Source organism: Onychostoma macrolepis, chromosome 08, assembly GCF_012432095.1.
Source record: "Onychostoma macrolepis isolate SWU-2019 chromosome 08, ASM1243209v1, whole genome shotgun sequence".
Lineage (NCBI taxonomy): Eukaryota > Metazoa > Chordata > Actinopteri > Cypriniformes > Cyprinidae > Onychostoma > Onychostoma macrolepis.
In genome coordinates this window covers 21,397,779-21,424,532 of record NC_081162.1, presented here as the reverse complement: position 1 = coordinate 21,424,532, position 26,754 = coordinate 21,397,779, and the positions used below count along the sequence as shown (strand labels likewise).

At 37.2% G+C, this 26,754-nt stretch overlaps 1 protein-coding gene and 1 long non-coding RNA gene across 2 annotated transcripts; one reads left to right on the top strand and one right to left on the bottom strand.

Annotated features, from left to right (window-relative positions):
- Positions 1–249: 249 nt before the first annotated feature.
- Positions 250–25,804, bottom strand: qsox1 (quiescin Q6 sulfhydryl oxidase 1). The gene is made up of 12 exons (XM_058783925.1): positions 25,426–25,804; positions 24,140–24,240; positions 22,437–22,485; positions 21,367–21,469; positions 20,769–20,859; positions 20,305–20,450; positions 17,414–17,548; positions 16,734–16,863; positions 11,360–11,482; positions 10,196–10,334; positions 7,307–7,483; positions 250–1,815 (listed from the first exon to the last, which is right to left on the bottom strand). Exons 1-12 carry the CDS (start codon positions 25,712–25,714, stop codon positions 932–934), a joined length of 2,367 nt encoding a protein of 788 aa, XP_058639908.1. The 5' UTR covers positions 25,715–25,804; the 3' UTR covers positions 250–931.
- On the top strand, positions 17,537–20,411 carry LOC131545261 (uncharacterized). Its single transcript, XR_009272384.1, has 3 exons — positions 17,537–17,603; positions 19,192–19,540; positions 20,277–20,411. It is a non-coding gene; the product is annotated as an uncharacterized LOC131545261 (long non-coding RNA).
- Positions 25,805–26,754: the final 950 nt, after the last annotated feature.

Genomic DNA, 26,754 nt, shown 5'->3' with positions numbered 1-26,754 from the left:
GCGTTCTAAAATTGAACCAAAATAATCAAACATGTTTGAATTCCTCCAAATTGAAGGAATCATAATATGAACCTATCATACACTACGCGATTTTCTGACTGCCCAATTCTGACTGCCAAACTTTTTGCAACTGGTGTCAATTTCAGACTGCAAATTGGGCCAAAAATTTGCAAAAAAAAAAAAATCTCAAAATATCTCAAAACATGGCAGAAAAAAAACTAGTGTTTTAAAAACAATACAAGAAAGACATTTTTAGAAAAAATAATTTTAATCAGATTTTACCCAGCAAAGCATTCCATTTCAGTATGAATATTTTGTTGCTTATCTAATGGGCAAAACCCATCTGTGATTCTTATTGTTTCAGGTATTTGTATAGAGTTGCTCTGTGGTACAAATTCACATCTTAAAATATTTTTGTGAAAAAATCAGAAAAAACAAAACAAATATTTGATCAGAAAGGCACAGTGAATGGACAGGCAGTGAGATCACGGTGAAATTAAAAAGAAATAAACACACAGATATTTTCATTATGATAACCACGGTAAGAGTTAATTGGGGTTTTGGGAAATTTATACAAAATGGTTGGTGCTTTTAAAAATGATGTGTGCTGAATGCAATAAATTGTTTGTTTAAGAATTCTTCGATGAGTGGTCATACAAAAATTTGTTTTTGTAAGATAAACAAATAAAAGACATCAATTACGATTATAATTTTTCCATCGCTAGATGCTTCAAAGAAAGAAACTCACAAAAGGAATACAAGTTCTGTAAAACAACATTAATTACCATCAAATTAAAAACAGTTCTTTGTAAACTCTCGATTTCTGTGCATGAATACTTTGGCGCTGAAGCTGACGGTTTCTCTAGTAGCCACAGATTGTGAGATTTGGTCATTCCTGCTAAAAAGTAAAAGTTTGCACTGGAGCGATGCTCTAGGGCAGAGACACTTTAGCACGTCGCAGCTTTATCCTCAGTTTGAAATACAGGTACATGGCGAGCAGACACATGGTGGAGAGGAGGTACAGCAGGACGCACAGGCTCACATCCAGCCTGGAGAATCCCACGCTGAGCAGGGACATCCAGCGCTTGCTTTGGTGTCTGGGGTACGGCTCTATCCTGACCCCAGCACCGAGGTTCTCTTCCTGGCTTCCCAGGTCTCGCTTCACCCTCCAGCCTCCCTCAAACTGGAGGTCTTCCACATCCTCCTCCTTCTTCAGACTCCTCCGTCGCACTACACCAGACATGGCTGCAGCTCGGAGGGCTTTGGCTTTATAGTGTTGGTTGACAAATAAATCCAGGTCTACTATGTCTTCCTGGGGCTCCCGTAATTTCATTCCCACAATTTTTGGTTTGTGTTGGGACTGCGGGAGCTGTGGCTTCTCCCAGGGTGCCTGGTTATCAGCCTTGTCTGCTTCAGCCGCCCCCATTCTCTCTAATCCTGCAGGGTACGGCTCACCAGCTTGCTCCTCCAGTGCTGGTTCTTCTTCTTCCTCCTCCTCCTGCTGCTCTTCTTCTTGTTGCTCTTCAGCAGGGTGGTTGTCCAGAACCTCTCGAGCTCTCCTTTCCGCCCCGCGTCCAGCTTCTTTCTCCATCCGAGCTGCGGTGAGTCGGTTCCTCTGATAGATGAGAGCCTGGGTCTCGTCCCGCAGGTAGTCTGTTAGAATGTGAGCTGAAGAAAAGTAGTTTCGGAGGAAGGTCAGCACCTCTTCTTGGTTCCAGCTGTGCTCACCGGTCTTCCTTAAACCATGACAGCTAGGACACAACTCCGGAGACGGCCACTGAATCTTAGGGAAATGGGGGTCTTCGCTGAGTTCTCCTGTGTGGCATAAGAAAAACAGCTGTCAGGGGGAGTTTCATAATTTCATAAACAGTCAAAGGTTTTGACAATGAACAATGAACATGATATTTTTTGTACAACTTTTAATTTATTCTGGTTTAAGTAAAATACCATTTTGTTTCTACTACAGGAAGATTAAAGTAATAATTAAAATAAGAAGAATCAAATGAGAACAATTATTAAGAATAACTGGAATATAAAATCCAAAGTACATTTTCTGCTTGTATTAAAAAAAGGGGAAAATGTGCTTAATTGTTATGAAAATAATTTAACACTGCAAAAGCTTAAAAAGACTTCATTTATACACAACATAAATAATATTTATATTAAATGTTTTATATATTTACATTTAAATGTGACCTGGACATGTTTTCATGAGATTCACCTGCTTAGGCTTAAAACAGGCTTAAACCCTTTTTAAAAAGATTAATTATTTAACTTGGTGTTAAGTTAAGTGGGAAAAGCACAAATGACACATTAATCAATTCTGAGTTGACAGCTTAACATAACCTGGAGAAGAACACATTTCTCAGAATTTCTCATGATGTTCTAATTGACCTACTATATCATATGATCATAGATTAAAATGTTGACATCAGTATTTAGTTTTACAAAAGTATCTATAAACAATATTTTGTAGATTCAAAACTCATTCTGCATATCAGAAAATAAACGGGAAAAAACTAAGTTAGACTAGAGAAAAAAAGGCTGAGTATCTGTTGAATTTCTGCTGCAATTCCTTTTCAAAATTCTGAATTTTGCCTAACCTTGAGGTGCTGTGTGAACCGTGTGTGTGTGTGTGTGCATGTGTGACAGGTCTAAAGACATGATCAATAGACCTGTGGGCTCTCCCAGTGGGAGGATCGTGAAGATAATAGATGAGGTTGGGGTGAACAAGACACCCCTCCCCATCCACACACACCGGCCTCTTCTCTTCACACCCCCTATGAACATGCCACCATCTCCAAATTGAATATGAAAGCCAGCACCTCTGGGCTGCAGCTCTCCCTCTAATGAATTACTATTTTTTCCCTTCAGATGTTTTCCTTTCCTCCCTCCCCCTAAACGCCACCCCAGACGGAGGCATCCGCTAATAAATTGCTTGTGGCGGATGTCACGGGGTGGCTGGGACACTACAAGAGGTGGCAGCGGCGTTTAGTTTACATCCCTCCCCCCATCTCTTACGTAGATTAATCTGATGTATATATGCATGTGTGGACGTACTCTGCATACCGCACTTTACATAAGAGATACATCAATTTTACTATGCGTCTACGGGAACCCAGGGGTCTTTATGCATGGCTCTGTGACAGCACTCATATCTGGCTGTGATGCAATGCCTATGAAGATCTTACTTTTAATCATGGAGCCCTTCAGCACAAAGGTGACTTCAGCTGTAGCACTGTTAACATAGATACAAAGCTTGCCGGGGCGGTGCATTAATATTCATGCGTGTGAATGGAGAAGGAGCTGTCATTCGGGACAGTTCTGGTAAACAGGAGTGAATGTGAGTGCCGATGGGTGGGCAGGGCTTCTGTGTTCAGATGAAGGGAGGATTGGAGGACTGACCAGACAAATGCAAAACAAACACAGTGTTGGGGAGTAACTAGTTACATGTAGCGGAACAGTTACTGAGAAAAAAGGTTACACTTTATTTTAAGGTGTCCTTGTTCCAGTGCAATTATACATACAGTGGGTACGGAAAGTATTCAGACCCCCTTAAACTTTTCACTCTTTGTTATATTGCAGCCATTTGCTAAAATCATTTAAGTTCTTTTTTTCCTCATTAATGTACACACAGCACCCCATATTGACAGAAAAACACAGAATTGTTGGCATTTTTGCAGATTTATTAAAAAAGAAAAACTGAAATATCACATGGTCCTAAGTATTCAGACCCTTTGCTCAGTATTTAGTAGAAACACCCTTTTGATCTAATACAGCCATGAGTCTTTTTGCAACAAGTTTTTCACACCTGGATTTGGGGATCCTCTGCCATTCCTTCTTGCAGATCCTCTCCAGTTCTGTCAGGTTGGATGGTAAACGTTGGTGGACAGCCATTTTTAGGTCTCTCCAGAGATGCTAGAATTAAGGCCAAAAAGTTCTATCTTGGTCTCATCAGACCAGAGAATCTTATTCAGGTGTTTTTTAGCAAACTCCATGTGGGCTTTCATGTGTCTTGCACTGAGGAGAGGCTTCCGTCGGGCCACTCTGCCATAAAGCCCCGACTGGTGGATGGCTGCAGTGATGGTTGACTTTCTACAACTTTCTCCCATCTCCCGACTGCATCTCTGGAGCTTAGCCAGATTTTTTTGTAACCTTGGCCAGATCTGTGCCTTGCCACAATTCTGTCTCTGAGCTCTTCAGGCAGTTCCTTTGACCTCATGATTCTCATTTGCTCTGACATGCACTGTGAGCTGTAAGGTCTTATATAGACAGGTGTGTGGCTTTCCTAATCAAGTCCAATCAGTATAATCAAACACAGCTGGACTCAAATGAAGGTGTAGAACCATCTCAAGGATGATCAGAAGAAATGGACAGCACCTGAGTTAAATATATGAGTGTCACAGCAAAGGGTCTGAATACTTAGGACCATGTGATATTTCAGTTTTTCTTTTTTAATAAATCTGCTTAAATGATTTTAGCAAATGGCTGCAATATAACAAAGAGTGAAAAATTTAAGGGGGTCTGAATACTTTCCGTACCCACTGTATTATAAAACAAGGACACCTTAAAATAAAGTGTAATTAAATTACAGTAACTTATGAAAATGTTAATGATTACAAAGTGGGTTACATCTGAATATTTTCACACACATACAGATTTGATTGATTTGATTTAGTTTGAGACTGCTCTAAAATATTAGACAACACAATGTTTAAGGAGTTTAGGACACAGAATAGGACACATGCTTATTCGATAACTGTTCTATCTTCTATTTGGGTTAATGTATATGCTTTATTTTTTAAGATTGAAATTTTTCCTATAGGCATTGTTAGATGCCAGTGTTTCCTGTCATAGCTATGCAAAGGTTTGATTTTAAAAACAGTATCATAGCTATTAAACTATATCTTATGATTTTAAATCTGTATTTAACCTCAGAATGATCTCAAAGTAAAAAGAGGTTTTAAAGTGTGGTGGCTGTGCTCTAAAATTGAATTATTATAATGTTAATTCAAGTGATGAAGGATTTTGAAAGTCTGACAGTAGTCAGTGTTGAGTACTACTGTAAGGTTAACCCTGTCTGCTTTAAATGTTTCAAAAAGGTTAACAGTTGTTCTGGTTATTTACATAATTTTATTCATCTATTGCTATGGATGATTAATAGCAGGTTGTGTTGATTTTCACACATGCCATGTATGTATTGTTATTTAAGAATCTGCATAATAAAAAAAAAAAAAGATTAACAGTTGAAAACATTCATTATAAATTTAGAAAAGTAATCAAATGCAATCAGTTACATTAATACTGTACTTGAAATAGTTACACTACTTATTACATTTTAAATAGGGTAACTGTAATCTGTCACATTAAAAAACACCCTAGCAATCACCAACCATATATTGAAGCAACTCAAAAACCTCTCTGAACACCTTTTCAACGCACAGTAATGCCCTGGCAACTACACAGAACACTGCAGCATTGTGTTATCTTGTAATTTCTTTATTAATTTTGGCAGATGGATCAAATAATGTTTTTAAGTGAAAGAAAAATTAAAAAACAAAAACATTTGTTTCTGAGAAAACAAGTTGACAGCACTTGCTAAATTAAACTAGCAATATTGCAAGGTCACGTGCTGCATACTATTTAAAAAAAAATTATATAGTCAGTATACATCACAGTATGCAATAAGCCAGGACAGAAGTAAGCGAGCAAATAAAGAAGCTCACAAAGGTAAACTTATTTGTCTTCCTTCTGTAGACCTCTCCTCCCTCGACAAGTGGCAGCAGCACTGGCCTGAGTTTGTTGCCTGGGCCTTTATGCCAGTTAAATTAATTGTGCAGCAGTGATACTAATAGGCCACTATTCATGCCTGGTTAGCTGTGTGTGTGCGAGGTGGGAGGGAACTACTAAAGAGGCTCACGATCAGGAGGAGGAGGGTCCCTCTTGGGAACCTAAAGGAATAAAGGGTGTCGGAGGCAAAGGAGGAGGAGGGGAGAGTGCCACCCACCTCACACACACACACACACACACACACACACACACTTTGTGTTAGCTACTTGGGACAGAGATTACAAAGCAGAGGAAGGCTTGATGCTGGCGGCGTGGCGTGTGCCACCTGCTGTCCCAGCCGTCTGGGGAATAGAGGGCCGCGTGCCCCAGGCAGGAGACACTGTTGCTGTATCAATTGTCAAGCGGCTGGAACGACTCTCCCGGGACATGAGAGACAGTGAGACCTAATCAGCAGAAGTGACGGGGGACCAGGGGACACAGAAGAGCCATAGGGGTACACGCATGGGGGACTTTTGTCCAATTATTCATGACTTCGTGGCTGGTAAAAAGGGACAGACGCTAAAGAGGCAGGCGACATCAAAAGATGACAAACAAATGAATTAAGCAAGTGTGAAGAGAGGCAACTAACTCCCTTTATAGCCCTTATGGATAACAGCTATGCAAGCTGACTAAGTTGTCAGAGAGATAAGATTTTTATTTATGAAATGTCAAATATGTTCACTTTTACTAGGGAATTATAACTAAAAAATGTAAGATTAAAAAACAATGTTCCTACCTGAATAATAAATGAGCATAACTTTGAAAATAACAAATCAAATATGGGGAGCAACAGAAGGTGTGAGAAACAGAAAAAGAGATGGATGTAACTGGAGAGAGAGAGAAATAGAGAGATAGACGGATAGAAGAGAATAGGACAGCTGGTGTCTGCCCAGAGGATCGCCGAATTAAAGGGATTTAAAGGGAAGAAGCTGCACTGGTGCTCTGGAGAGGGAAAATCCACCAAAAAAAAAACTCCTGGTATGCTCTCTTCTTTTCTCCTGCTCTATACTACGGACAGGAGTGACAGGACTAAATAATATCCTTGGATTATTATGGCCCCCGGAAGTATTTGGACACACTTAAAAGCCATACCAAGTGGCATTTATTGTACAGAAATATAGCGTGGTAGGTAAAAAATATATTGTGGCGCTTTCTGGTCACATGAACATGTCCATATTTAATGTGATGAATAACACTTGTGGTTACTCTGTTAGGACGTCTATGTGAACTTGAGGGCAATTGTCTTCACACTTCCACAAAAAGTTACTCTTACACCACCAACTGTTTAAAAGTAATTGCAAAAATTTCTCAGAAAAGTGCTTTTAGTACAGTAAATGTAAAAGTGTGCGTTTCTAATTTTAGGCGGAGAAAAACAAACACCATGCAAATACTTTTTGGGGCCACTGTATAGCCTACACGTTAAGTATTAGCCATATGTGTTTAACACTTAACATTTATTTACAATGAAAATACTAACCTGCCAGACGGTTGTTGACATGGTTGTGGCGAGACCAAAGCCAAAAGACAGCAGTGGACAGCGAGGTCACATGATCCATGCTCTCTTGGGCCATACTTTCAAAGTGAGTTGCACATGGCCTGCACCCGAAAAAACTGCTGACATAACGTCTCATTGCCTGCAACACTTCCTGAGGGTCTGAGATCAAGAGAGAGAAAGAGAAGAAAGTAAAGAGGAAATGGTAAAAAATAAAAAAAAAAGGAAGTTAAAAAAAGAATGAAAGTGCCATTGCAAGAAAAGAAGCACTGCCAACTTTTAGTGCATGAAGTGTATGAAATATTAAAATATTAATATATTGTAATATCATGCATTAATAAAAATAATAATACAATACTACATTTTATTTGATAATATAATATACATATAGTGTGATATTACAGTAATTTAATAATGAAAAACTTCTAACAAAGCATAATAACTAATAATACAACATAACATCTGAGCTTCTTCTGTGTATATTCACAAACAAATAGTTAAATATTGCTTAAAAATGCATGAAAGTTGATCAATTATCTATTCAAAAAGGTATTAACCTGTTAATTCAGACACACAACAGTCCACTAACTAACCAACCTCTGGACCCCAGATTAACCTACACTAATTCTTGTGTATCTATTCTCTCAAACACAACACATTCTGAGGACAAGTCGCAGCAGTTACCAGGAGAGGTAGACAGGTCAGTTCTGAATACCGAATACTCTTTAAGTTGGTTTAGTGTTGTGGTTAGTACACTTCTTTCTTTCTGTGTTTAGCTGGTGGACATAATCCAGAGCATTGCCAGTGGACAGATGGACACCCCATCCCTGCAGGTTACGTGACCCCCCTCCACCCGCTCACACAAACACAAACACGCATCCACACGCAGATGCCCCCTCCGCTTCTCTTCCGCCCACTGTAAGCTGCTGGATTAAGTGTGAGTGGAGAAGCTGTGTTCACCGGGTCTTATATTAACCCTTCAGATTCCAATAATCTAAACAAATCCCTCTTTTCTACCTACACACAATTACTTTTCCAGCAGCAAAACAAGGCCTAAGAATAACAGCGGCACACTGGTTTCCTGGAACATGACACTCTTGTGTATATTTGCACGGGGCGAAGATGGATTTTTCAACAAAAAGCACTATAAACATGCTAGAGGAACGCACAGACGGCCACACACAGCCCAGTACAGATGCATGTCGGCCTTCTTTACACAACAGACTGGGCTCATCCATCTCAAAAGGGCCTTGAAGGTTATGACATAGGGCAGCTGATGGCAGCTCCTGAGGTCAACAACAGGCCAAGATGGGCCACAGAATTCAGTCTGAGCTTCATTAGACCACTTACAGCACATGAATCTGAAATAGCAGAAACGCACACACACAAAAAAAAAAAATCTAAAGATCAACAAATCAGACTGTGCGACCTGATGTTTCATTGATTTGTTCTTCTCAGCACATTGCATTTCTGAAAGATGATGTTGCTTTTTAAAAGCCGGAAATCATTAAAAAGTCATGAAGTCAAAATTGATCTTTTTTTTACTTTAATACATTCACATTTACATTTATGCATTTGGCAGATGCTTTTATACAAACCATTACATTGCGTTCATGGTATAAATTTAATCAGTTTCCTGGGAATCAAACCAACGACGTTGGTGCGCCCTACTGAGCTACAGGAACACGGTTTCTTATCTCAGGCTACGTTTACACTGGTGTGTTTTTGTTTTAAAACACATAACTTTTGCTATGGTTACGCCTGTCGTTTACACTACTCCGGCATTTTCGACAATTGAAAATGCACTGCATTTTAGTTTGAAAACGCAGGGGTTGTGTTTCGGTGTAAACGGACCAAAACGGAGACTTTTGAAAACAATGGCATGTCCGCCCACATTCGGTCTGCGTATCCTTGAGGATCGTGTAAACCATAACATCACGCTCATTGTTGTACCTGCATGAATGGTCATGTGACATGCATTTTCGGTTGTGTAGTGTGGACAGGGCCTTATTGTAGACATCAGTGCACATTACTACAAAGAAAATTCTTTCAACAAAATGTGGTAAGGATGTTGTTAAAATGGTTCATCATGTGACATCAGTGGTTCAACCATAATTGATTTATGAAGCTACGAGAACACGTTTTGTGCGTGAAGAAAACAAAAATAATGACAAGTTTTTTTCTCTTCTGGGACAGTCCTCTGCCATTATCGACGCATGCACTTCGCCTTGTTTAGGTGCAGAGGAACCCAATGTGCATGTGTCTATAATGGCGGAGGACTGTCGCCGAAGAGAAGAAATCATTGAATAAAGTCATTATTTTTGTTTTCTTTGCGCACAAAAGTATTCAAAAGAACAACTGATGTCACATGGACCATTTTAACAACATCCTTACTACATTTCTGTGCCTTGATTGTGGTAGTACCCTTGCTGTCTATGGAGGGGCAGAGAACTCTCGGATTTCATCAAAAATATCTTAATTTGCGTTCTGAAGATGAACGAAGGTCTTACGGGTTTGGAAAGACATGAAGGTGAGTAATTAATGACATAGCTTTCATTTCTGGGTGAACTAACCCTTTAATATTAATTCCCAATGGATAAAATGAAGTCTTGCCACTTTTTTCCATTTAATACTCTGTTTCACTCTGACATATCATATTACAGAAGTAACATAGGTGGCGAATGCCATTTCATTTAGTCTAGGCTCATTACCAGAAGGTTGTAGGTTCGCGACCCACAAGAGAAGTCCATATAGCCATTGTGCACTTGAGCATAACATTTGGAAGGCTACTACCTACTTACAATTTTTAAAAAGAAGGGAGCATTTACTAAATAACTAACAGTCTAGTTAAGGTGCTGTGCATACTAATAGTACCTGGGCTGGACATTTCTTTAGCCTGCACCGTGAGCACATGGAAGAGGGTCCAAACAGCACAGGGATATCCACGGAAATGGGCTTGGGATCCCTGGCAGCCCACCCACTGTACACCCTCAGGCAACACTGCATCACTCGTCTAAAAACACACACACACATACAAACATGCAGTCTCAATTGACTTGAGTTTCACTTAAACAACAAGAATCAATTGAAGTCAATCAATTTTCCTTTCAGTCACTCTTCAAATGAAGTGAGGTGGATACTGCAATTGAAGCAGGTATGGCTGTTATAAGAAATAAAACCTCTTCAGGGATCATTTTCAATCATATTTCACTTCGTGCATAATTAAAAGCCCATATCAAACAGCATTAAACTCTTTGGCCCGTTTTGGAATTAATCCAGATCTCCCATTGGTCAGTCTCCTGTGCAGAGTCACTCAGCAGTTGATTGGTGGGTGTTTCTCTAAGAGGCGATGATCTTGATGACACTAGCCCTTTTCCTTATGGACGCCTTCCTACTTCCTCATTGATTAATTGATTCATTGACTGGATGGCTAAAAGCTAATGATGTCACTAACTGCTTCTGTGTATGTTTGTGTGTGTAGGCATGCAAGCTTTAGTATTACGACAGCATCATAAAATCTTCTTCAATCAAAAATTAAAATTCTGTCATTTACTCTCTTTGACTTACTTTCTTCACAAAGGAAGATATTTTTTTTTTTAAATGTCTCAGTGTCTTTTGTCCATATAATGAAAGTCAATTTTGGACCCCATTGACTTTCATCGTAAAGGCAAAAAGAGAAACATTCTTCCAAATATCTTCTTTTGTGTTCTGCATCATTTTGCAGACTGGATATGATGTTGAATGCCATGGCTTGAAATTGTGCTTGCAATGGCTTAAATAGTTTGAATATATGTTTTAATAAATTTAAATGAGTGACAGCATCCCAATACACTGACCTCATGACCCAAGTCTAAGTGGAGAAATGCTTACGACAAGGTATTGACAAATTCAGGTACCTTCTCAAATAAATGTGGTACTTTGCTATATCAAATGTCTGGTTGTCAAAATTCTCATTTATCATTTTTAACATCATTTACAGTCATAAAATAAAAAAATAAGCTCGCTCTGAGATATTCTGCTCAGGTAAGCTTGCCTAACCTGCACAGTGTTGTCCAGGACATCTCTAAAATCACTGTATTTGATCTCCATCCCCTTCTGTTGTTGTAACCAGCTGTCCACCGTGTTCAGTGCGCTCTTTACAGATGGACGACCTGGGAAATACTACACAAACAAAACAAGCACATAATCACATACACAGTCATACACTTGTGTTTGGGACCAGGCTAGGCTAAAACATCTCATTATTTACATAAGTCCTTTTAAACCTAATAAATGTGACAGCTATTTCTGCAGCACCAGTAGCTGTTGTCAAATGGTGAGATCACTAGATTCGCTAATGTGCTACTAGCAGACGCTAAGTGACAGTGAAAATGCACACTGCAATGCTCTGAAGATTTACAGTCAGTGAGAAAGCAGTGAGAAAATGCCCTTTAAAGATGTATGTGTGTATGTGTAAAATATATATATATATATATATATATATATATATATATATATATATATATATATATATATATATATATATATATATATATATATTTTTTTTATTCATCAGTTGGTAAAAATAATAATAATAATTACTATTAGTATTGTGATTATTATTATTCATTACACTTTAAACATCAAAATATAATAATAATTATTATTATCGCTATTATTATTTATTAGGAAATCATTCTTGATTATTATTTCTTGTTAAAATATATTGTGTTCTTTGTTTCTATGGTTTTAAAACAGCTTCATCATCATCATTATTATTATTTTATGACATTAACCATTAAAAATATAATTATTCTATGACTAATTCATCAATTATTATTATACTAAAATTTGTTTTTTAAATGAAAAAAACAAACAAAAAACACAAAGAACACAAATAACAACATAGAATGAATTAATGAGTTAAAAAAAAAAATTAATATTGAAATATAAAATTTTCATTGTTCTTTAGTACTAAAAAGCAACACGGAATTTGCTATTGGTAAACACGCTTCTTTCTTACACCAGTGCAAATTTAATAGTGTTAAAGAATGTGTGTGTGGAAGTCTCTGGAAACGCAGTGAAGTAATGACCAGCCTGAGCCATGTGGCACGAGGGAATGGACAGATTCAATGGCCCTGGACGGACGCCAGTGCTGACCTTACAATTCTGTGTCTGAGCTGGGGCCACAAAGCCAACGCTAACACTCCGTCACGGCCCCATAAACACAGCCACATTAGTGCAGGCCAAGGCCTGTGTGTGTGTGTGTGTGTGTGTGTTTGTGGGGAGGCTCCACAGGATCCCAGAGGTGCACCTTTCTTTGATTTGTGCTCTTGCGTCTTTTCAATTTTCCTGTGGCCATCTGTTCAGCATGGTGCGGCCTTCTATTCATCACCCTCTAACAGGATCTCTATTAAAACGCAGCTCACTTAAAAAGGCCTTGCGGAGATTTACTTAACCCCAACGCCCCACTCCATTCTGATTTGTTTCCTTAATCTGGGAGATTCGGCCATTGAGAATGCAGCCAAGGCGGAAAGCTAATCAGAGCTGCACAGGTGGGAAAAGGAGAAAGTCTCTAGTCTAGTCTTTCCCTGAGTGTGTGTGTGTGTCATTGAATAGATCTGTGTGCTGGTCTGGCCTCTAACTAGTGTGAAAAGCTCATTACCACACCTGGGTGTTGAAAAGAGTAATCTGGGATTGCTCATACAAAAGGCATTGTTCAAAAATAGTGAAAACTCTGTTCTGAATCTCTGCAAATCAAAACAACAAAGGCGATGTGAATAACTCTCCGGGGTTCTGGCAGCTAGTGAACGAAAGGCCGTGGAATCATTCTGTTGTACTGTGAGGTCTCTTTAAGTGTTGCAAAGAAAAAGTAAACAGACAAATCATAATAGACTCTATATTTGAGCTGGTTAACACTGTAAAGGAGAACTAAAAGTGTGATCTGTGAAAAGACAAGAATGCTGTGAACTGGCTCACACACTTTGATATACACCGTCCTCAAAGTATTTAGACACTCGGGCAACACTTATACTACATACAGTACACTACCGTTTAAGGGTTTGGAGGTCAGTAAGATATATATATATTTTTTGAAAGGATGCCTTAATTTGATTAATTTGATGAAAAGTGAGAATAAATATATTTACGTCACAAAAGATTCTATTTCAAATAAATGCTATTCTTTTGAACTTTCTATTCATGAAAGAACCCTGAAAAAAGGATTCCACAAAGATATTAAGCATGTTTTCAACATGGATAATAAGATATGTTTCTTGAGCATCAAATCAGCATATTGAGACTGGAGTAATGATGCGGAGTAAATTCAGCTTTGCCATCGCAGGAATAAATTTCATTAAAATACACTAAAATAAAAGAGTTATTTTAACTTATGATATTTCATATTATTCGTTTTTATTCTATTTTTTTTGTTCAAATAAATATAGTGATCATCAAAAAAAAAAAAATCTTTCCAACCCCACACTTCTGAACTGTAGTGTAAAATGTATGCATGCCATTGCATTACATATCAAAATATCAACCAAGTCGCATTAACCTCAGAGAAATATCACTAATGCAATTTTACTTTTTAATCAGTGTTTGTTTTTAATTACAAAACGGTAACCGGTCACAATAAAGTTCAATTAGCTAACACAGTTATCTTGAAATAGTGATGAAAAATACTCATACAATATTCATTAGGTTAATGTTAAATTCTACATATATTAATACATAAAGCAAGGTGTATAAATTAAAATTAATGTATTATACTACTGAACACAAATTCACAATCAGGAACAGTGCATTTATAAATGAACACTGACCTAGATTCATAAATGCTGACAATACTGTCACTTTGTTAGTTTATGAAACCTAATGCATTAAATAAATGATAATAATTTAACCTTATTGTACAGTGTTACTAATAACACAAGACAGCTGTTTTGTTATTGCATTTGGTTGTCAAAAGTTACACGCTCGATTAAATGTGTTGAACTACACCTATGTGAACTTGATGGGAACTGACTTCACACATCTATGAAAAATTGGACCCAGTTTGTTAACGTTAATAGCAAAAACGGCTCTAAAAAGTCATTTATTTATTTTGCTATCTGATGCAATGACTTTTTAAGAGTCTTTTTAAGACTTGAGTGTCTTAATACTGATAGTGACTGCTGTAGTGTTCATCTTTTCATGAGAAGACAATGTTTTCTGAGACTCTCTGTTAATCAGACAGTTTTTCCAACAGTACACTGTCAATCATGCTGTGTAAGAGTATACACAGCCTCTGCATATTCCATCTGCCAAAACAAGGATATAGATCACTAACCACAAACAGCCCTTTCCAATCACTGTCCTTACTGATTCAGCCCCCCCCCCCCCCACCCCGCTATCCCTTCTTCCTCCCCTTCGGACCATGACAATCCACTTCACCCTAGCAATATGTCATCTCCAATCCGATTAGTATCAGCATTCGAGAAAACCACAGTCTCTCTCTCTCTGCAGAGGTTCAAAAGAGAAGGCATCTGTCGGCCCAGCTCTGAAGAAGACCCCTGTTTAATCTCACCCTCTGGGACACATATACAAGTGGGCCATGTAAAAGCCATCTAAACTGTTTCCCTGTTATCACAGCACTACCCAACAGCAGGTGCGAATTGTCCACCAACATCGGGGTCTCTGAAATTTGTTAGAATGAAAACAGGAAATGCAGAATCAGTCTTTTAGGACACCGTGGCCTCCAATAAAAGAAGGAGTCATGGCTGAATCTGGACCTCAAATTGCCTTCTAATTCCTTGTTTTATTCTCTCCCTCTTGCGTGGCGGGAAGCCTCTTTCAAGAAAGCAGGATAAAGATGGGTAATCCTAAAACCTCTTTGTAATGCTCTCATGTCTCCAAGATCCACTCTTTTAATCCTGAAATACATGTTCTGATTCATACAAATCCGGATTGTGCTGCAAACCCAGATATACGTTGAGCAACAGCGTGACCAAGGAAAACACTTTGCATCAAACTCCACCAGTATATTTTTGTTATATTATTAATATATTAATATTATTGTTTACTGTATTTTTGATTAATTGATTAATTATTTTTTTCAAAAAATCTTACTGACCTCAAACTTTTGAATGGGACTGTACATACACATAAGTCTATTCTTTCCCCTATGGGCACAGAAAAGTCCTGGGTCACCTGGTGCAGGAGAAGGTTCAGGATGAGGGGGCAGGTTGTGACATTCACAGGATTATCCCATTACATCAGTCTGCCTGCATTCTAAGCATCTTAATCTAAAGTACCAAACCTGTAAGCAAACTAACTGTGTTTAGCATTCAAGCCACTGTACAGATCTTCAGCTCAGAACACTGTGTGTGTGTGTGTGAATGTGCTTGTTCCTTCGTGCCACCATTAATCTCTCCATGCTATGCTTTAGTGGGGTTAAACACTTCCTCTTCACAGAGTGTCAATTAATGCAGCCGGCGTGTCTGTTTAACAAGGCAGCTCAAAAGAGCAAGCCAAAAACAGCAAGGACACTCTGAAGAGGCCCAGCTAAGGCTGGAATACCAGAGGGAGCCGGGAATATTGACAAAACTAACCACAGTTAATGGGAGGCCTACCCAGGGCCCCTGCCACTCCTCCAGGCATCTGCGTAGACCTTCCCCAGAGAGCCCTAAATAATCAGAGAGATTGGCAGAGCTACGCTGGACGGACGCAAAGCCAGCGAAAGGTCATTGTCTCAGACCTCATCAAAGAGATCCATGGCACACGTCTGATCTAGTAGAGCATGGCTCAATAGAGAAGATACAGGGAATAGAGAATTGAGTGAATCAAGAAAAAACTAGTCAAGAAATTTAATTTAATATTTTTTTATATTTAAGATAAATGTAATATTTTAAAATGTAATATATATATATATTTTATATGCATTGCATGTTTTTTTACGATAAGCAATCCCAGCCTAAATCATTTAAAAAAAAAATACAAAATAATATGGTAAAAAAAAATGAGTTAAACAAATCCTTTAAAAGAAAAGAAAAGAAAAAAAGAATGTGATGGAACAGAACATCACAGCAGTGAACAGGAATATACTGGATGTGTCCTTAAATGTCAGAAATTAATCTAAACAACATTAGCAGTTTTGTAACATGCTGCTGTGTAGATTTTTTCGGCAATATTGCTGTTCCATGTTTGTCACAAGTACTGATATATTTTCACCCTGAAACACCCATATGACCATATGTTGTACTTTCTAAAACCTGAATGATCTCTATTATCATTCAAGACCACAAACACTGAAAATATCTTTATGCTAAGGCTTGAAAAAACACATCTTGGATTGAAATGTTCAGTGTATCTCCCTCTAGTGGTTTGTTTTGTGAACTGTCTAGGCTGAAGAATTCAAGTGGATATTTAATGTGTGTGTATTGATGTGACTCACCTTAGCCAGTACATTTATGTACTTTTTGAGTGCAATCAGATCATCTCCACTGATGCTGATGTGTCCAGACAGCTCTACACGCAGAGAGTAATGCAGCGCTGATTCCAAATCAGACATGTAAACACGTGTCCTATATGAATGCACACAAAAATATATATAGGATTATAACTGTGCACCATTTTAATCATGAGAGATTCCACATGATTCAGTAAACCATTTTGTTGAGACTTCGGCTACAATAGATCACTACTGTATAAAACATTACTACATTTTACAACACTTAACAAATAAATCTTTGATTGATAAATATTCAAGTATGGCCATATTTGAAGATTTATGAACTACTGATTTGTTAAGTATAACAAGACTTATTAAAAATGCTTACAAAATTGGATTCCTCTAACATTTCAGTGCATTTATCTTATGTAAATAATTGTTGCATTAATTGCATTTACATTTATGCATTTGGTAGACACTTATATCTAAAGCGACTTACATTGCATTTAAAGTATCATTTCCTGCATTTCCTGGGAAATGAACCCATGACCTTGGCACTGCTAGCGCCATGCTTTACTGTTTGAGCTACAAGAATGCACTGAATCTAAATGATGCATTAATATGTAAAACAAATCTAAATGTAAAAAGAAAATGACTAATTATGTCAGTTTGTGTGCACTGACTTGTTAAACGGCCTCCATTCCTGTAGAGCTGAGTTCTTGATAAGATCATTGATGGGAATCTGGGGTTTGCCTGTCCGCACTACCCCTGGCAACCTCTGGAGGGCGTATGAGTAAAAGGTACGAGCTTCATTGAGTCTGATGGAGGAGGAAAAAGAGGAATGAGGGCCGCACAACCACTAAACATAACCAAGTATGTGACAACATGTGACAAAAGAATGTGGAGTAGGTGTCATGTCTGCCAGACTCCAGAAGAGCTAAGACTAGTCCATGTTTATAGAGCTGCTGCTTGTTGAATCAGTTCAGTTTGGGGCAGGAATTAAAAGAAGAGTTAGGGTTAAGGTTTGGGTCTGGATTAGATTCAAATTAGGGTAGAGACAGTCACTCTACATCCAAATATACCTACTTGCCTACAATATATAGTATGCAAAATCAGTATGTCAGTATTTATAAAGCAGTAGATGAAATATGAACTAGTGCATACAACGTGGTTGATGTAACATGTCAGGACTGCATTCAAATTAGATGCATACTTGCAGAACATAACGGGTCAAGAAATATATTCTTAATCAGATGCATTACATACTTTGATAGTGTGTGATTTTGAACATAGCTTTAAAGTTACAGCTGGAAGTAGAGTTATAGACAGGAAATGAGGAAAATCATTTGTGACTAGAGAGATCAATATATTGGGCAGGCAGATTAATCAACTGTTGTTTGAACATTTTGATATCTGAGGGACAAAACAGGGTACCCTTACTTTTGCTGAATAACTGAAGTGTTACTTTGCCTTGGTGTCAATTCAAACATATATTGACAGTTATGGATGGATGAAAAAGCACTAGTATTTTTCAGAATAAATTTCATATTATTTCATATAATGTGTATTTGAAGTAAATATTAGCAAAATAAATAAAATATTAACAAACAATAAACAAGTCAATGGAGTGGTACAGAAATGACAATGTTGCGCTTACTGTATAAATGTTTATTTCATTTTTATACCGTTCAATTTTTCAAACATTTTTGAAAAGTCTCTCATGTTCACTAAGGCTTTATTTATTTTATAAAAAATTAAAATAATACAATAAAAATATATTTTAAAGACTGCTTAATATTTGAGGATTCTTTTATTAATAGAAAGTTCAGAAGAACAACATTTATTTTAAATTGAAATCTTTTGTAACAAATGTGTCAATTTTGATCAATTAAATGCATTCTTGCTGGAAAAAAAGTATGACTTTAAATAAATAAATCATTCACAATTTAAGGTCCAATTCTCACTATTAACTAAGTATTAACTATGACTTTTGCCTAAAACTCCAAATTTGCTATTTATTAATAGTTCAGAAGGTAGTTGTTAAGTTTAGGTATGTTATGTAAATTATGGTCATGCAGAATAAGCTATTATGTGATTTATAAGTACTAATAAGCAGACAATATGCTAGTAATATACATGCTAATAAGCAACTAGTTAATAGTGAGAATTGATCTCTAAACCAAAGTATTGCCAAAATTTTACTAATTGGCTTTATATCTGCCATTGAGTCAATACAGTCTGTGAGTACTGGACATTGATATGCTCATATTTGTAAACCACTATTTCACTAAGTTAGATGCATTTTTGAGACAGTAATCTTTTTTAACAATTCTAGAAATGATCCGTATTAAAAAGGAAATCTAGGAAAGCATTGTGCTTATGGCTGCTTTAAAAAGTGAGCTTACTCCCATGTCTCTCTTCTCCTGTTTTCCTCTATCATCCATTTACCTTTCTTCCTCAGATGAACAGATGGTGGGTGTGGTGTGCTGATGAGATGTCATTACTGATCATTACCCTCTTCACTAACCCTGGCAATCAAACAATAAACACCACTGTGCATTCCTGTGTTTCCAGCACAGGAGGACACACACTCCCTCATCTACCCAAGCTTCAATCAACCCTCACCAGAGAGATGGGGCGAAGCTTGAGGTCCCCAGGGTCTGACGGCACGCTTCTGGGACCACGAGGACATGAGATGGTGGAGATAGTGTGTGTGTTTATGTTTTTGAGCATGCTACACAAGATCAATCACGCATTCAGACCTGACGGGACGCCATCTGTTGCTCTGCAGAGCAGGGACTGCTTGGCAGGTGAAACGCAGAAAAGGAGCACCATTGTTTCGCCGTAGAAGATTAAACCCCCCCCCTTAACACACCCATGCACACCATCAAGCAGGACGGAAACAACATAAACCAACCATAAATCATTTCTCTTTTGCATTTGTCATCTAAAGGGCCCCACACCCATGCCAAGTTATTTTTCTCAAATAAGCATAACAAAGCGAGCAAACCTCTGATTTATGCTCCTGGTTAGAAATGATTATGAAAGCTCTGTGATCTTGAATAATTGCATGTATTAAAATTCTGTTGTCTCATTAACATGGCCAGATGTTGCGGGATTTTTCCTGCAGTGGCTAATGATCATAAAACTGAGAAGACGAGATCAGGCAAATGCTAAATGCTTAATTATAAGAATCTAAGGGTAAAATGCCTCGGCTCTAGCTAATGTTAATGCACTATGAAAGAGAGATTAAAGGTGAACCGTGCAATTTCAGTCCATCCAATACAAGTCTATGGGATTTTTTCAGCGGTTTTATCAAACACCAGGCCAAAATCTTAAGTCTTGCACCCTTAAGTTTAATACTTTAATATGATCATTTTAAATATGAGCTTTATTAAAAGTAATAAGCTGTAACTAAAGCTCAGCATTAGTTTTCAAACATCCCAAATACTTCTCGTCTTATGATTTTTTAAATTCATGATTTATTGTAAAATATAGTCTTGAAAAATCCATGACATCAGTCTGAAGTTTTTTTATCTGCTACAGGGCCGTATGAAGGAAATGAAGCACTTACACTTTGAGTCTAGAGATATATCCGGATGAGTTGTACAGGTAACATGACGGAAAATCGGTGACACCAAAACTGGACACCAAACTCGTCTCTGTGTCCAAAACCCTGCGCACAGCTATGTTTTCATACTGCAACAAATCCAGTGTCACCTAAATAAAAAAACGTAAAAATTCATTGTCATGTTAGAAAAAAAGTGACAGAATGTATATCTAAAATGTACAGATTTTGTACAAATAAATCCTTCTCAACAAAAGGTATTGCGGTTTTTTTTTCAATAAAGTCTTAGCTTAAAAATGCATTGGAAATTGGAAATGCATGGAAAAAACTATGAATAAATTCATCAGAATCTTTTGTTTTGTGTTCCATGAAAGGAATTCGGGCTTGGAACAACACGGTGAATAATTTACAACATTTTCATTTTTGTGTGAACTATTCCTTTAAATCATCCTTGTGTAAACTGATCTCACCTCTCTCCCCACGTAGGATCCTTTACTCTCAAACACAAGAGCGAGGAGCTTCACATTGTCGGTCTGAAAGACGTTGTCTATCTCTGCCTCACTGTCAAGAGAACAAAAGATTAGATTCAAATAAATTGAGATAATGTAATGCAAACCATCAATAATGAGTACATAGGGAGTTTACTAAAAGGAAGTTTTGAGCCTTGAACTAAAACCTACTTTAACTAGGATGCATTTTTTCTGAAATTAATAAAAACACTCCCGTGTAAATTATTTGACATTTCTGTGCTTTCTCTCTTTTTGGCTCTCAGAAGACAAAAATCTCCTGCAATGATTTGACAGATGACACCAAAAAAGAAAAAATAAGATGAAAATCAAATTTCCCTTCCCTATTTGAGAGAACTTTTGAACAGCAGCGCTGACTAAAAGCAAACAAACCAACATGCTCACTGACCGTTACAAGCAAGCATTATTTACATTCAGAACTGATACATCAGCAAACAGATGATAAAAGACAACATCCAAACCTTTAAGGTTTCAAGTGCAAATTAAAATGGAGATATGCTTTTAATTAAGTTGACAAGTGTGTAGGACATTGTGTTCTAACCTAGCGGTCTCTAAAGGTGGACAAGCAGGTGGCCACGTCTCATTGTGCATCTCCAACTTATTGATAATGTAGTGCCGAAGGCCTCTCACATCCCTCGAAAATCCTATATGAACATTTAAAAACATGCTTATACATAAACAAAGGAAAGTACATCACAAGTAAACATCAAAGATCTTTATTAGGCGGCTAAGGATTGGATGAAATGGAATAGTTCACCTGAAAATGACAACTTACAGTAAAAGTCAGATTTTTACTAAACAGGGCAAATCAGCGTTAAACTGCAATCCCATAAAAGAGCCGATGGGAGTGGAAACTCTTCCAAATGCATATGCTATGAAGTCAATGTGTCCATGCCTTTTCATTACTTGTCTTTAGTAAATCCTGACAGTAGTTCAGCAAAAGGGGGGTTTGTGCTAGTGCAAGCTGTTAGTAAATCTGGTCTTTAAATGTTAAACGATGTTTCACACACAAATCTATCATATGACTTGTTATCACCTTGACACGCTGGGTTTGAAATGTTCTGTCATGCTTTCTTTTAATCAGTCAGTAAAATCTTAACTGTTAGTATTTTTGATGCAACATATCATAAGAACCTCTGTGGCAAGAGCTCCTTTGTCAGCATCTTGGCTTTTCTTTTTTCTTTTGCAGTCGCAGCGTGAAAAAGACAACAGTTGCTGCAGTCTTGCAATCAACCGATTTAATGAACAATATTCTGTGAGTTATTGGTCTTGACTACATGTGGAATCTCTCATTTCTCTCCCCAAAACATCTGTCTCTCAATCTATTTTGGCTGGAACGGTTTAAAACTTTATTTTCTTCACTTCTAATCCCTATTCCCATCCTCAGTTGTAGGAATTCTCAAACCAAACAGAGCAGATACTGTACCTTCTTTAACAATCAAACTGTTGGAATTTATTTAAGTTTTTAAATTCTGTACATTTTAACAGCATCATCAAAAATTCCTTAAAAGGAAGGAAGAAAGTCAAACAAAACAATGAGAAAAATCTTTGAATTTTGGGGTGAACTATTCCTTTAAGGACACACTGGAATAAATAAAGACACATTTTTACCTCTGAACTCCTGGCCCTTGGACTCACGGCTTGAATAAGCAGGGAAGAACTGAGAAAGACAGAGAGAGATCAGTAACGGTGCTACTTGAGCCCTTCACATCAGCTGCATGCCTTCAGAGCCTCATTGACAGCTTTAGTCGACAGCTCTTCCTCTTACCCCCTTAAAATTCATCAAAGCTGTCGAAGAATTTCACTGTGTCCCTTCATAAGACTTTATTTTACAAGACAAGAACACAAAACTAGACTAACAAAATCCAGATACAAAAACACCCAAATAGTGAAGGAACATCTGGTGATGAGTTTCAGAATGTTTTCCTGAAGGAAACTGATGCCATATAATAATTCAAGGAATGGCAACAGTTAAATGTTTATGTAGAGAAAGGACAAAGAACTGACAGATTCAGTTACATCTGTTCGTCCCTCTGGCTTCAGCATAGCCTGTACCCATAGTGCATGACTGAACAAAGAACAGTTATTCATGAATAAAATGGATTCATCTGTGTGGAAAAAACTCACAAGTCATGCTTTTGTGCTCAGCAGAGGGCCTCATTCATGAAACACAAGCAGAATGAATTTACGTGTAAATCATCTGTCACTGCATCAACAATTTACACAAGAATGGTTTTACAAAAAATTTCTCCTTATATTTCACGAACAAGGACCAATAAATGCAGTCAACCATTTTTAAAGATGATTTCTTATCTTTATTTGCATTTATGGGCAATTTGACTACTCACACAAATTTACAAAATTAGCTTTGTAATATAATACTTTTTTTACTGCTGATTCCGCACATAAGGTTATTCAGAAGCTCAGGTGTTTTTTCAGAGCTCAGAAGACATTTCATCTAAATATTAGCTTTTTCTTAAATGTTTCAGTTCCAGTTGTATAAAATAAACATTGCATAAAACTGAAAATTATGAAATATCACTACCGTTCTAAAGTTTGATCTTGGTAGGATTTGTTAATGTTTTTGAAAGAAGATTCTTATGCTCACCAAGGGTGCATTTATTTGATTATATATACACATGGTGAAATATTGTGAAATTTTTATATTTTTATGCAATTGTAAATCTGAATTTTCATCAGCCATTACTCCAGTCTTTAGTGTCACATGACCCTTCAGAAATCATTCTATGCTGATATGGTGCTCAAGAAACATTTCTTATTATTATCAAAGTTAAAAACGGTTGTGCTGCTTAATAATACAGGATTCTTTGATAAATAGAAAGTTCACAAGAACAGCATTTATTTCAAATAGAAATATTTTGTAAATATAAAACATATTTAGCGTCACTTTTGATAAATTGAATGCATCTTTGGTGAACGAAAATTAATTAAGTACCACAAACTTTTGAATGGTAGTATATATATACTATAAAATGTTATTTTATATCAAATTAATGAATGGGAAATAAATTAGAATTCAAAGGAACATGTTTCCATTCATATTTAAATCTCAGACTTGTTATTGCAGCATCTCATCACAAATTGTTGAGATCTCTTCTGAAACTCTGGAGGTGAAATTACTACGGTTGGTTTCTTAGGAGAAAAAGTTTCCATTTAATCACATTGCTTGCTACGACTGAGCAATTAAAAACATTTGTGGGTTTTCTTTCCTACAGGAAAGCAAACGTTGAACTATAATTATAAACGACCACAACAGCGACAATAATTGCATGCTCTCTGTTATTGCACTCTACCTTCAGAGAGGGGTATCCGGTGATGCCGAAATTGGTGCACACTTTTCTGTTGCTTTCATCGGCACAATCAATAGCAGCCAGATCAACAGCAGGCTTCCATTCTACAACAGCAACACAACACAGAATGCAGAGTTTACAAAACTGAATCAATGCACAGAATGGGATCGACAGTGTTTTTGCAAATGGATTTCAGTTGCATGTTGCAAAGTTTGTGTTATGACAGTAAGGAGTCTGTGGTTAAAAACATCAAACATCTGTCTGTGCAAATACAAAGTCAACACCATGTCAAAGAGCATCTGGCACAATATGACCAAGCAGAGTTTCTGATCAACACTGAAGATAGGTACTGTGTTCTCATTCACAACATATGCTCCATTAACCTTTCACAAAGGGGACTTCCAGGTGTCAAAAAACAAGAGTGTGCTTTTGATGAACAGTGATACTGTCAACCTAGACGAGGCAACTCAAAAACCTGAAACCTAGAGCTTCAGAAGAGGAAAAAATATAAGTGGTTGTGTCTCAAAACCTAAATGAACTGCCTGCATTTGTAAGTAGCAAAATTAACTCGAAATGCACCAATGATGTCCATAAATGCTGTCCAGGTAGACAGCTCACTATTTCACTTGGCAGACCAAATAAGCTGACATGGTAGGTAACTCCCTAAATCACTATTTAGGCTTATGAGGTAGCTCAGTTGCCAGACTAGTTCACTAGTTCATTTGGTGGGCAGCTTGAGTTTTGAGACATTGCTTGTTTATGTTTTGGTCAATACCTTTGTACAAAATAGGCAGCTCACTAGTCATTGCGTAACCTAGTTAGCAGTCTACCAGCTTTTCTCAATTGGCTGTGTGTGTATAACTATCCATTGACCACTAATAAAACTCATCTGTAGGTAAATTAGTCATCTTCACTGCGCTTACTTTAACTTTGATGCAGGTAGAAGGTTTCTGAAAACAGTTTGCACACACCGAATTTAATCACTATGGTTGCAAAAATCACTTGTAACTAATGTAAAACCATAATGAATATATTTAAAACATCCTTTAAACCTTGTAGACGCTTATTGCCATTGTGTTGATTTATTTTTGACAACAGCTGTGGCAAATACCAATTACAATACCACAGAGCTAGTGTAGTAGCCATAACAGTTATTAAACAGGTTACCATGGTAAATGATAGGCTACTGTAACGGAAGTCCAGCTGTTTTGCATAGACGCTGCAGGTCACGAACAGCTGTTAACTGTGCGACAGTATCTTCATGATGTGGAAACATGGAGCAAACTAACCTTTAATATCTCTGGCGAGGTTTTTCCAGGTGGGTGAGAACGCGACGCAGTGTCCGCACCAGGTCGCGTAAAACTCCACGAGAAGAGCCGCGGTGGAGTTAAAAATTACGGAGTCCACGTTCTCCGGTGATAAAATAATAATCTGATCCGACTCTGTGTACAGCCCGGCTTCGGCGATTAAAGGACTAAGACTTATAAATGAAATAAAAGCACATAAAAAAGAGTTAAAGGGATTTAATTTGGTTTTTGTCGTGTAACAAGACGTGGCACAGTAGCTCCGCCGCGCCATCTTCCCTTATTTCAGCTCAAACTAAACTAACTCTATTAGAAAGTGATAGAAAGTTTACTGCGACTGGTCACACGTTCAACTCCCTCCCACTTAACTCTACTTTGAACTCTAAATAGCTCACAGCAGAACACATCAATATGGGTGTAACTTCTTAAACTTTTATGTCCCAGTGTTTGTTTTTATTAAAACAAGAGTTTTAATATATATATTTCTTTTTGTTATATGAAGGTCACATTAAAACTGTCTTGGAAACTTTTACTATTTCAGTTGGTTTTTACGTTTAATTTGAATAATTTTAACTTGTCCCAAGCCCAGTTGCTATATGAATTATGTGTTTAAAACTATAATAGTCCCAACAAAGAATGAAATAAATATAAAACACTTTTCATTTGATAATTTTGAAATGATTTCTATCTATTTGTACACAAATTAAAATCGTCCCTCAGTTGTGGCGTTATTTCCATCGCGAACAAAATTTTCAGGTTTTTTTTAAAGTTATGAATTATAAAACGTGGAGAAAGAAAATAAACAGAAAATCAAGTGTTGGTTTTTATTATTTACACACTGAACATGGAGGGGCCTATGTTTAGTTATTTTCATTGATACTATATGGATGTTTTTTTTTTGCCGAATTAATCACATTAAGTAATCACATCTGTCACAAGATTTTGAAATTTTAAACCACATGCTCCCAGATGGATCCATTTTTTTTATTCCTTTCATCAATATCTATTTGTTGCCACAAATAATTAAAAAATAACACAATTTTAGGATATATATTTGTTCCAAACTATTATATTCATCTCTGGATTTTATTAGACTTATATAAGCCAGAGTAGGTTTGGTCATTCACAGTACTGACACCTTGATCTATTCTTCAGAATCACCCTTTACTCAAATATTGACATATTGCGTATGTGCCTCTTGTCCAAAGTTTCTGACTGGACACATTCCACTCAGGCAAACTTTAAACATTTTACACAAGGCACATGTTACAATTACAGTACACTTCGCTGTGCCATTAGCACAGTCAAAAACAT

Excerpts from the sequence above, each read along its gene's own strand:
- qsox1 (XM_058783925.1), bottom strand. The coding sequence starts at position 25,714 with ATGGCGCGGCGGAGCTACTGTGCCACGTCTTGTTACACGACAAAAACC. Across the intron at positions 22,486-24,139 it reads CCGGATACCCCTCTCTGAAG|TTCTTCCCTGCTTATTCAAG; the intron begins GTAGAGTGCAAT and ends TGTCTTTCTCAG. Across the intron at positions 10,335-11,359 it reads TCCTGGACAACACTGTGCAG|ACGAGTGATGCAGTGTTGCC; the intron begins GTTAGGCAAGCT and ends GTGTGTTTTTAG.